At 41.8% G+C, this 12662-nt stretch overlaps 1 protein-coding gene across 6 annotated transcripts in view; it reads right to left on the bottom strand.

Annotated features, from left to right (window-relative positions):
• Positions 1-10065: 10065 nt before the first annotated feature.
• Positions 10066-12662, bottom strand: part of fmr1 (FMRP translational regulator 1) — an 80396-nt gene continuing 77799 nt past the window's right edge. For 4 of the 6 annotated variants that reach the window (XM_038774204.1, XM_038774199.1, XM_038774202.1 and 1 more), the window contains 2 exons: positions 12040-12069; positions 10066-11140 (listed from right to left, as the gene is read on the bottom strand). In XM_038774204.1, the coding sequence (XP_038630132.1) occupies positions 10970-11140; positions 12040-12069 (201 nt within the window). In that variant the 3' untranslated portion in view covers positions 10066-10969. The remainder of the gene's footprint in view (positions 11141-12039; positions 12070-12662) is intronic. The other 2 variants (XM_038774203.1, XM_038774201.1) reach the window with 2 other exon arrangements.

Raw genomic sequence — 12662 nt, 5'->3', positions numbered from 1 at the left:
ATCCCTCCTGACAGCATATTCTTTAATTCTGCTAGCCTCTCCCGAGGCCAGCAGCCTCCCCCCCCCCCCCCCCCCCCCACCTGACCACCCTGCCCTGAGGAAATTTAGACAGTTACTGTCCATTTGGGATGCTGAGTGATGAAGGGGCCCATGGAACAAATGAGAGGGCAATCACGTAGGTGTGAGGGGCCACATCTCCAGCCCTTCCATCCTCAGAACTCTTCAGCTCACCCAAAGCCTGCCCTCCATTCACAAGGCGCAAAGAAAGGAGTGTGATGGAATACTCTCCATTTGCCTGGATGTGCAGCTCCTACAACACTCAGGAAGCTCCACACCATCCAGGACAAAGCAGCCTGCTTGATTGGCATCCCATCCACCACCTTCAATGTTAATTCCCTCCACCAGCAGTGCATTGTCCTAAATGTACCTTTTACAAGATGTACAGCAGCAACTCTCAAGACGTCTTTTGACAGCAGCTTCCAAACCTGCAACCTTTACTACCTGGAACAGTGTTCTTCAAAGTGGGGGGCACGACCCACGGGTGGGTCGCGGGCGGGTGTTGGGAGGGTCGTGGATCCGTTGTCCGCAGAGCTCCCGAATGCGCAAATCCCCGCGCAGCAGCTGGCTTTTCATAACATGATCAGCGCGCATGCGCATTCCGCGAACATGTGAAAAATGTTTTGGCTGCATTGCGCATGATCGGCACGCATGTGCAAATGCGCATGCGCGCCGACAATAGAGCATGCATGTGCAGTGCGGCCGCTATTTTTTAAAAACCGTTGCAGCTTTTTGTTTTACAAGTTCTGTAGTGGTTTTTATTCATTTATTTTATTCATTTAATTTTTATTCTTTTCATTTATTTTAGTCATTTTGTTTTTTTTACAAGTTCGGGGGGGTTTTATTCATTTTTTTCATTTATTTTACTCATTTTATTTTTTATTTTTTTTTACAAGTTCAGGCGGGGGTTTATTTGATAAAATTTTACAGGAAAAAAATGTAGAACTTTGGACAGATGGAGACGCCTTACTTTCCGACACAGGAAGGCTTCACCTTCAACTAACGGTTCCATTGGAGGAGCGTGTACAAGAGCCAAAGGGACCAAAAAACATTTCCTCCATTTTTGTCAGCAGCAAACAAGGTAAGAGAAAATGGTAGGGCACGCAGGTCGGCCAGCATGGGTCACGCAGGGTGGCTGGCGTGGGTCGCGAAAGTCGGCCGGGTTGGGTCCCGAAGGTTGGCCGGTTGGTAAAAATGGGTCCCTGGAAAAAAAGTTTGAAGAACACTGACCTAGAAGGACAGGCACAAACACAAACTCACGGAAACACCATCTGCAACTTTCCCATGTCACATACTATTCGAACATTGAACCATATCCTTCCTTGTCGCTGGGTCGAAATCCTGGAACTCCCTTTCTAACAACACCGAGGGTGTACTTACACAACATTGACTGCAACGGTTCAAGAGGTGGCTCAATACCATCTTCTCAAGGGTAATTAGCTTTGGGCAAAAAATGCCACCTGATAAGTAGTGCTCACATGCCAGTAATCATATAAAATGCATCAGGGAATCATTATTATACTCAGGTAGAGCAGGGCAGGGTGTATTTGAGAATACTTCAGTGTAAAGTTTAGCGAATTAATTTCTTTGAAAGTCTCATCTGTTTCAAACCTCTCTAAGTGTCATGTAAGAGAATCTTTACGAACAGGGTGTTTATTAAATAGCTGTAGTGGATGTCCCTTTAAGAAATGGGTATTTATCGAACAGCTGCAGTGATGTCAGAGTGTGGGTGGAGCTGGGATGGCTGTCTTTCACTTTCGCTTTGAACAAAAGTTGGTATGTTTTGTGGGCTTTTAGTTTCATTTTGAGATCTGGATAGCTGCAGGAAAAGCAAGCAGCTGTATAAGGATCTCTCTGCAATCTAAAGACTGTCTCCAGATCATTTGGATTATTTCAAAGTGATAACTGCTCTCAGTAGAGAATTTAAACCTGATGTCTCTGTAAAACAAAAGGGTCTTTTGTCTTATGGATGTTGCAAGGAATGATTAAGGGTTACTTATAGAATATTGTATCTGTGGAGATGATTGGTGTTGATAGTTGTTAAGATGTTTACTGTGGGTTTATAAAGTGTTAACTGGTTTCATAAATAAACATTGTTTTAATTTAAAAGTACTTTAGCTCTCTGTTGCACCACCCCTGTAAGGTAGGCCCATGTGCTCCCCATAACCGCAATCTATTAAAAGTTGTGGGTCAGGTGAAATCCATGATACACTTTGGGGTTCCCTGAACCCTGGTTCATGACACTAAGGCCTGGCCCCCAGCTAATTCTATAACCTTCGCCAACACTACTAACCTCTGATCTCCATGTTCTTCCAATTTTGACCTCTTACGCATATCCGATTTTCATTGCTCCACCATTGGTAGCCATGTTTTCAGCTGCCTAGGTATTAGGGTTGCCAACTGTGATTAAATAGACTCCTGCAGGTTTTGTCCAACATTCCAACCATTAGTTGGCCAACACATTGTTGTGACGTACTGCCTTCATAAACTAATTGGAATGCAAAAAGTCTCATTGTCCAATTGGATGAAGCTTGACTGTTGGTTAAACTGTTTCCCCTCCACCCACCGCCATCGCCCATTTTCAATATTTTTATATCTGGGAAAGAGAAATGTTCAAATTACAACAAAAACCATCTTTTAAAATGCCCCAATGATTTTTCTCCAGGCTTACACTGAGCAGTGTCCTGAGGATTAGCCTTTCATTCTTGGAGGCTCCAGGCCAATCCTGGAGGGTTGGCAACAGTACTTGATCTTGATGCTTTGCAATTCCCTCCTTAAATCTCTTCGTGACTTTCCACTTCTTTAAAATCCCTTATCATCTCTTTGACAAAGCTTCTATCACCTGCCCTAATATTTCACATGGCTTGGTGTCACATTTTGTTTGATAAAAGCTCCTGTGAGGTGATTTACTATGTTAAAGGTGATATATAAATGCAGGTTGTTTGTTGCTGTACTGACACTATAATGATTCACACATTTTTCTCATCTTCCACCACTGCGGTGAAGTGAGGTGAATAGTAAACTATCAAACTATGTTGATGTAATTTAGACTAATTCTATCTGCTCGTCCTAGCTTCAAAATCGATGGAATATACCATTCTATCCAGTCATGAGTCAAATTCCACCAAAGAACAGTCCAATCCTCCTGTGGAGAATTCACGCCACAATTTACCTGAAAAATAATTAGAAAACGCCGCAGCAAGCAGAAGACAGACCATGACAATGGATAGTTAATTAATTTCAATTGTTGATTTCTGCAGTAATTTCAAGCTAGATTGTAGAATTAAATGCTCTGTGGGAGTGCAATAGCAATTATATCGGAAAAAAATCTAATCCAACCATTTTCACAGGAGCATTTCATAAATTTCATTTGATCACTGTTGACTGGAACTGAGATCAATTTGTCATTGAATCATTAAGGAATTCATCGAAACACAGCAGTGCTGATAATAGAAAGCTGCATTTAGTCAATGTTTATACACAAGTGTTAACAAATTACTAAACGATATAAACAGGGACAATATTGCATGAATATAAACACCAAGAACAATTTAAAAGAAATAATTCTCACTATTTACGAATCATTGGCTGGGAAACGTGGATGTGAAGAGTTGTACTTTTTGTAAATTGACAGCAAGTGATTTCAGAAATGTAAGAGCAAAAGAAATAAGAGTAGGCTATGCAGGTCCTCAAGCCCTAATCATGTCTGATTTTCTACCTAATTTCTACTTTTTTTTTGATCCCTTATCTCAGTCTTGAATCAAAATGGAGCATCTACGGCTCCCATGGATAGAGAATTCCAAAGGTCCGCAACTCCTTGAGTGAGGAAATCTCTGATGCCAATCCTAATGGACTGACCTCTTATCTTGAGAGTCTAGATTCTCCAGCCTAGGGATATAGGGTGGAATTCTCTGTTTGTCGCCACTGAAATCACAAAACACGATTGGGCAGAGAATACGCTCCGATGCCAAAATCGTGGCAGCACCTATGTGACGGCAAATCGCAATTCTCCGTCACCTTGACAGCGGCGTCAATGAGAATCATTAGCGGGCCCGACCTGGCATTCTCCGGAGCCTCTGCGATTCTCGTCCTCAAATGGTCTGAGTACCCAACTGTGCGGTTCACTTTTGCTTTTCAAAATCATGAAGCCAGCGTAGTGGTTGATGGAGAGAGAGAGAGAGAGAGGTGGGACACAGAGAGGAGCGACTGTGGGCTGCCAGGAGGGGCACTGGCTGGGCTGGCTGGAGTTAGGTGGAGGGAGGAGCCTTGCCAGGGCTGGGGAGGAGGGGGGTGGAGATGTGGGGAGGAACAGGCCGAGTGGCCAGGGTGACCCCCACGGGACTGGAGCAGTCTTCTCTGTTCCAGTGAACCCAACCCAAGCCTCTTTCATTTAATGGACCTTTGTTGCATTGCCTCAAGGAAAGTTCATCCTTTCTTAAGGAAGGGGACAACAAAAAACAAACTGTTCCATATGTAGTCTCACAATAATTGCAACAAGACTATACTTCCAGAACCCGTGCCACAAACGTTAGCATACTATTTTCACGTTCCTGGTTGCTTGTCACACCTCTTATGATAACTTCCTGCGATTTTGGTACAAGGTCACCCAAATTCTCTGGAAAAATCAACGTTTAATATTTTCCAATTTAAAAAAAGTGTTTTGCATTTCTATTCTTTTGTCATGTGAGAGTACCTTTAAGAAATGGATGTTTAAGCAATGTACCTTTAAGAAATGGAGCAGCTCATATTACTGAAGTGATGTCAGAGGGTGGGGGGAGCTGAGCTTACTTCTGCTTTTAGTTTCAGTTTGAGAGAGAGCAGCTGAAAAGTGCCTGGCTGGTTTGCTGTGAGCTGTTTGAAAGGAGAAAGCCGGGTTTGAGGAAAAGAGCTTGGGTGTGTCTGTGTTTTGCAGTGAGCTGGATCTGCTGTGATCTCTGCCATGAAAGGCTATCTCTGAATCATTTGGGTGAAGTAAAATTCATAATAGTAATGTCTTTAACCTGATGTGTTTCTGTTGTAAACGTGAAGTCTTTTGGAGGTTTGAAGGAACATTTTGAGGAATTATTTAGTGTTGTATTATTTTCGGGGTTATCTTTGAAGGGGTGTTAAGTGATCCAATGTTTATTTAAAAGGTTAAGTTGAGTTCATGGAATAAACATTGTTTCGTGTTTAAAAACCCACATGTCCATAATTGTAATACCACACCTGGAGAACAAGCCGTGTGCTTCAAAAGCAACAATACATTAAAGGTTGAACTCCATGATACATTTCGGGGTTCTGAAAACACCACTCCCATCACACTTCCCAGCAGTGAATAACATCACATTTCTCCAAAATATGCTCCGTCTGCCAACTCTATACCCAATTGCTCCAACTAAATTTATCTCTTTGCAGAATCTCTATCCCAGCCATTGCTTTGATAAATGGGCTCAAACAAATATAGATTTGACTGTATTTGACAAATATAGATTGAACCAAAGCAACTGGTTCATCATGCCCAGAAGCAACGGTGTCTCCTTTAGACGTGTTGCTGTTGTGATTCTTGTGTTGACCCAGCAGATATAACAACCTAAAGTGGGTCTGGTGATCGCTTTAATTAACCATTTTGATCTTGCGATGGATTTTATTGGTATTGGAACCGTGGGAATTAGCTATTCAAGGAAAAGAGCAGAGTGGCACAGAACGCACACCATAAATGTCCTGAAATAGTAAAGACACAACATTCCAGCCTACTAAAGTTTTGAGAGCCCCAATTAGATTACAATAAAAATACTATCGCGGGGTTTTATATTGCTCAGGCAATCCAGTAGAGGCATCAAGAGATCATGAAAAGGGAAGAATACAGCACAGGAACAGGCCCTTCGGCCCTCCGAGCCTGCGCCCAACATGGTACCTGCATACCTACAAAGAAGCAGAGAGCTTGGAGCAACATTTCAACCTGATCAAAGGAAGTAAATAAAGATGTTAGTTGTGAAGATAGACAAATCAGAATACCTGGCTGAACATTTGCTGCCAAAAGACCCTGTACTGATTGCCATTCAAATCAAATTAGTCAGAAGTTTTGAAAATTTGCATGAATGCGATTACTGAACTCTTGATCGAGCACACTTTTATTAGGTTTGACAATATTTCAAATGGATAGCTGATGAGTTCACACACCTGGGCTCACAATAAGATTCATTTTCAGCTATACACCTAGGTCTCTGTATACCATCTTCTGTGGTATCAGGTTGGTCGTAACTCATTGCGAGAGTTATCTTTCTTTCAATAAATACCCAAATACTTGTTTAGATATACCAGGTAGAAAATTTCAGTTTCCACAATTGAACAGAACAAAAACCAAAGAAAGGTACAGCACAGGAACAGGTCCTTCGGCCCTCCAAGCCTGCGCAGACCATGCTGCCCGTCGAAACTAAAATCTTTTACATTCTGGAGTCCGTATCCCTCTATTTCCATCCAATTCATATATTTGTCAAGATGCCCCTTAAACATCACGATTGTCCCTGCTTCCACTGCCTGCTCCGGCAGCGAGTTCCAGGCACCCACTACCCTCTGTGTAAAAAAAAAACTTGCCTCGTACATCTCCTCAAACTTTGCACCTCGCACCTTAAACCTATGCCCACTAGTAACTGACCCCTCTACCCAGGGAAAAAGCCTCTGGCTATCCACTCTGTCTATGCCCCTCATACTTTTGTAGACCTCCATCAGGTCGCCCCTCAACCTCCGCCGTTCCAGTGAGAACAAACCGAGTTTATTCAACCTCTCCTCATAGCTTATGGCCTCCATACCAGGCAACATCCTGGTAAATCTCTTCTGCACCCTCTCCAAAGCCTCCACATCCTTCTGGTAGTGTGCTGACCAGAATTGAACACTACACGCCAAGTGTGGCCTAAATAAGGTTCTATGCAGCTGCAACATGACTTGCCAATTTTTATGCTCAATGCTTCAGCCAATGAAGGCAAGCATGCTGTATGCCTTCTTGACTACCTTCTCCACCTGTGTTGCCACTTTCAGTGACCTGTGGACCTGTATTCCTAGATCTCTGTCAATACTCGAGGGTTCTACCATTCGCTGTATATTACCTACCTGTATTAAACCTTCAAAAATGCATTACCTCACATTTGTCCGGATTAAGCTCCATCTGCCATCTCTCCGCCCAAGTCTCCAAACTATCAAAATCCTGCTGTACCCTCTGACAGTCCTCATCTCTATCCGCAATTCCACTAACCTTTGTGTTGTCTGCAAACTTAATCAGACCAGTTACATTTTCCTCCAAATCATTTATATATACTATGAACAGCAAAGATCCCTGCGGAACACCACTAGTCACAGCCCTCCAATCAGAAAAGCACCCTTCCATTGCTACCATTGCCTTCTATGGCCTAACCTGTTCTGTATCCATCTTGCCAGCTCACCTGATCCCGTCGGACTTCACCTTTTGTACCAATCTGCCATGAGGGCCTTGTCAAAAACCTTACTGAAGTCCATGTAGACAACATTCACTGACCTACATGCATCAATCTGTGACCTCCTTGAAAAACTCTTACTAGTGTGACACAACCTGACCATCACAAAACCGTGCTGCCCCTTGCTAATACGTCCACTTGCTTCCAAATGGGAGTAGATCCTATCTCGAAGAATTCTCTCCAGTAATTTCCCTACCACTGACGTCAGGCTCACCGGACTGTAGTTTCCTGGATTATCCTTGCTACCCTTTTTAAACAAAGGAACAACATTGGCTATCCTCCGGGACATCACCTGAAGAATTGGTTCATCAATCTTATCAAATCAAAAACTCGCCACTATCTCCAATATACGGTGCCATGAGAATAAAAGGGATGCACCAATTTTTCCAGCTTTCATGCCATCAAAGTTATTACATTGTATGTTTCTTTAATTGATTTTATGATACTAATATTGGTAACAGGAAATGGAAATCTAAGTCAAAATCTGTATTCAGAAGGTATTTTATAATTGGCCTGAGGACGCTTTCGTCATTCATTCCCAGAAGTTACAACACATCATGCCAACACCTTTCAAACTACTCAGTGTCTCCAACTTTCACGTAAATTTAATTATGCTGGCTCAGTATTTTACCTTTTGAGCACCAAGACTCACATTGGGCCAGATTTCGCTCAAAGGGATCATCTCAAGGCATTCCTTGACTTGTTGGAATATAGTTCAGTTTTAAAACCTTTCTTGTTAAGTTGCTGGAAGTATGAGCTGATGATACAGCGAAGGCATCTGGGACCTTGTGCACAATGTGGTATCTCCTTAACCAATGAGATTAAAGGATTGAAAAATAAACAAAGGAAGAACCGAGGAGGGCGAATTCATTGTAAAATCAGGTAGAGAGATGGGGACGGAGGAAAGAAATGTAAAAAGCTCCAAAATTCACCCACCTGAAGGAACGAATGAGACTTACTACACAACTGTTTACTCGCCGGGTCAGGCAGGTTGACTGGCAGTCAGTAACAGTCATCACTTTGATAAGTGTGCTTATGCTGATAACTACTACGTGATGCATTTGATGGAAAAGTAAAACGCAAATACCAGAAAATAGAAGACAGGAAAGTTAAGTGCCGTTTCACAGATACTTTCCATTTACAATTCATAGGTAACTCTTATTATAAACCCTTATTATAAACTGCTGGCTGATGTGCACATCAATTCTTGCTTGCATCATTCAGATGCTGTCATTTTCACAGCAAAATCTGGGCAAACAGCAGGCAGTTTCCTCTGCCCCGACATGAATTTGAAGCTGTTCTCTAGTCAAGAGATTCTAGGCATACAGCAACAGTGATGGCATCAACCAGGAGGGCAAGTAGTCAATCACATTGAATTATTCAATTAGGGGCTGGTTTCGCAGTGGGGTTAAATCGTTGGCTTGTAATACAGAACAATGCTAGCAGCGCGGGTTCAATTCCCGTATCAGCCTCACCGAACAAGCGCCGGAATGTGGCGACTAGGGGCTTTTCACAGTAACTTCATTGAAGCCTACTTGTGACATTAAGCGATTATTCTCACAGATATACCAGGAAGTACGGATTAGCCTTCACTTGGAGTTAACTTTGACCAAAAGTAATACACATGGAATTAGAAGCTGAAAACTCATGAATAATGTTTTAAAGGATATGGAATTTTATCATAATGGAGAAATTTAAAATACCACTAATATAAAATAGGTTTTTCAGGGACAGAAAGGTTTTACAGCTTTAATTATACGCTTTGCACACTATTAAAATAGTTACACCACTTTCTACGAGATTTAACTTTATCAAAGGTTTTTGCAATAATAATAAAAATCTTATATCAGTGTCAAAAGTAGGCTTACGTAAACACTGCAATGAAGTTACTGTGAAAATCCCCTCGTCGCCATACGCCGGCGCCTGTTCGGGTACACGGAGGGAGAATTCAGAACATCCAATTCACCTAACAGCATGTCTTTCGGGACTTGTGGGAGGAAACCCACGCAGACACGGGGAGAAGGTGCAGTCTCTGCAGATAGTGACCCAAGCCAGGAATCGAGCCTGGGGCTCTGGAGCTGTGGAGCAACAGTGCTAACCACTGTGCTACCATGGTGAAACTAGGAGTGTAAAAGGACAAGTTTTTGTTAGTTTAGCGATTTCCAATAAATTGCATTCTGGGGAGACTTCAACATTGCACCCTCTGTAGAAGTGTAATGGAATCACTCGCAATAATTTCTAGATTTTGGCATTTAACTGTGCTGGTCCAAACTCCAGAAGTTGCATTCGTTTGAGAGGAGTAATGCCAGCGAATGCTGACAGTTACGCTGCCATTACTACCACAAACAAACATTCAGGTTGACGTAGCTCTTCATCATGTCGGTTCATGTGCAACAAGAGAAACGGGGAGGAATGAAAATTGAATTTTAAAAAAACATTGCAAATCTTGTATTGCGCATACTGCTGCTTTTTATGCAACCACTGCCACTCAAATTGTGACTTTGTAGCAAATTAGCGGGAAGTAACTTTTGTCTGACAGTCAGCAGAGGAAGATCAAACTTTATTAATTGAAACTGCTTGCATACAAAATATATTGCACTTCAACCAAACAATATCAACATAAAACCAAATTATTTGTTTTCACTACTATGTACAGAGAAAAATATTGCCCCTGTTGCAGATTCATATACTGTAAGGTCAATCTACCTTTGTTAATCATCTACACTAAGTTAACACAATAGTCCATAGTGGACAGGTACATAAACAAAGCTTTTTCCTCCCAAATACTGTACATTCCCAAAAAATAAATAACTACAAATCATCAGTTTGGCAACAATCTTCAGGCATTTTATGCCTTTCAAACAGTACACTATTTAATTCTTTACATTTACGCTTGTACATCAAATGCTAGAGCTGTAAAGAAAAAAGTGCCCTCCCACAGACTGATCAATGCCGTACAAACTTCAGTGCAAGGATGTCTGATCCTTTACTGTTCAGCTAGATGCATATATAAGGAAAATCATGAAATCATGAAAAGCATGCATTCTTCTGTAAAGGTTCCCCAATATTTAACCACACTTTTTATCTACATACATGTATAATACAATGTAACTGTCTTCTGCTCGTTTAGCTTCCCTGATTTCTGCAGCTATAGTAAGGTTACCCCCTTCTGGCAAGTTATATTGAAGGCACAGATCAAACAATATACTCTGTTTTTAATTTTCTTTTTAAAAAGGAGTTTTGCTAAGTGAAATGAAAATGGTTACATCACAAATATTCCACCTGTCCACCAAAAGACGAAGTGGGACCGTGTGCATCAATCGTGCACCATTAGTTTTTATGTCTTTGGCCTAATAGGTTTCTCTAAATGACATGTAAGCATCCGGTTTGTATGGTTAATGAAAAGAAATTGAGAGAGAACATCATCGCTCTACAGGAATGCGCTTTTAAGATACTCCATTCACCAGCACTTGCTGGTTGTCTGTGGGGCTCTCGGACTTCTCCTTTTTCGGAGCACGCTCCTTGCCCACACGTTGTCGGGTGCTCTCGCCAAAGACGTTAGGGCTGTGTGAAGCTTTCGTCACGACACTCCTCTCATTATTGCTGTCAGTTCTGATCTGGAACAAATCAGAGAGCGTTCAGAAATGAAATGTTGAAGCCAGAACATTTGGAGGCAAGGCGCAGTATTGGAACTTGCGAGAACTAACAAAAATAATTGATAAAATTAGTACTTTATTGAAGAGTTCAGCAAGGCCAATGACTTGAACACACAGAGTTTTCATGCATATTCTTGCTATTTCACAGCTCGTGGTTTGACACAGATTGAACAGGTCAAACCCACAGCTATTGCAGCAAACGTTAATGTTAAAGAATGGATCCACTCTTGTTTTCTATTGATGGAGGGATCTTAAACTAAGCTATCGACTGGTCAAACGGATTTCATTTGGAAAGTGCCTTCAATCTTGCCAGTGCTCATCATCATTAGCCTTCTATTCAAGCTCTGCCCCACACACACACACCCGACCCTGCTAAGTCCCGTTTATCCATCACCCTCGTCCTTGATTATTTCATTTGGCTCTCACCTTGACCTTGTTTACAAATCCAATCCCTTTGTGGATGTCCAAGTCTACCCTTCTAATCACTGACAGCCTAACATCTCGCTCCCATGTCCTTGCATTCGATCTGCTTTGGCATGCCCGTTACACCTTCCCCAATGTTCATCAAATGAACGAACGAGCGACTCTTTGCCCGAGCTCCCTCCCCCTTACTACTTCTTTCTTCACATTTCAAAACCTCCGCAAATCCATGTTTTCAATCAAGCCACCCAACTGCTGAACTGTTGCGGACCAGCCACCTAGTCTGTGAGCCACCTTGGGAGAATTTACTGGATTCGATCTATATATGCTACTGCTATTTGTAATCTATAGGGTGCTAAATAAATGCAAGATCAGGGGCTATAAATGGTTTTGCCACTCTGCATTACGATGCGGGACGTAGGACGGCAACTCTTTCATACCTGTGATTCCCCATATGGTGGCTTCCCAATCTTGATAGTGCCAGCAGAAAAAAAGAGAAAAGCAAAAAAGTAGGTTTAAAACATGCTGGGAAAAACAGTTCAAATAAGCATACCTTCCATTAAATTGGCCAGGCTAAGAATGTAGAGATTTGTTCCTAACACATTGTTACATGTTTCAGACTTCCATTCTCAGAGAAATAAAAACCCAATCGAAGGGACCCAATGCCAATGACCCAAAACGGATTACAGCAAATACAAGCAAACATTTTAGTAAATGTACACAGCAGACAAAAAAGGAGGAAAAAAAAAACAATCAGTTACTCAGTGAAAAGGATTCCCATCTGGGTTAAGATTTGGTTGGGAAACAGTGCTTCATTATAATATTCCACCGATTTACTGATTAAACGAACAAACAGAAATGCATGTGGAAAAGGATTTTTAAAAAGACATGGATCCGCCACAATGTAAATTTGTATAAAGCAGTCGATGATGGTGATATGATGGACCATTGGAAAATTGAACATCACTTTGTAAACCCACTACACTTAACCAAGTCTCAACGGTAGTGCTGTGCATTTTATTCTTCAATAAAACTAACCCCAACCTTCAGCGACACATATCTT

This window comes from Scyliorhinus canicula, chromosome 17 (genome assembly GCF_902713615.1).
Source record: "Scyliorhinus canicula chromosome 17, sScyCan1.1, whole genome shotgun sequence".
Lineage (NCBI taxonomy): Eukaryota > Metazoa > Chordata > Chondrichthyes > Carcharhiniformes > Scyliorhinidae > Scyliorhinus > Scyliorhinus canicula.
This window is presented reverse-complemented; position numbering and strand designations above follow the sequence as displayed.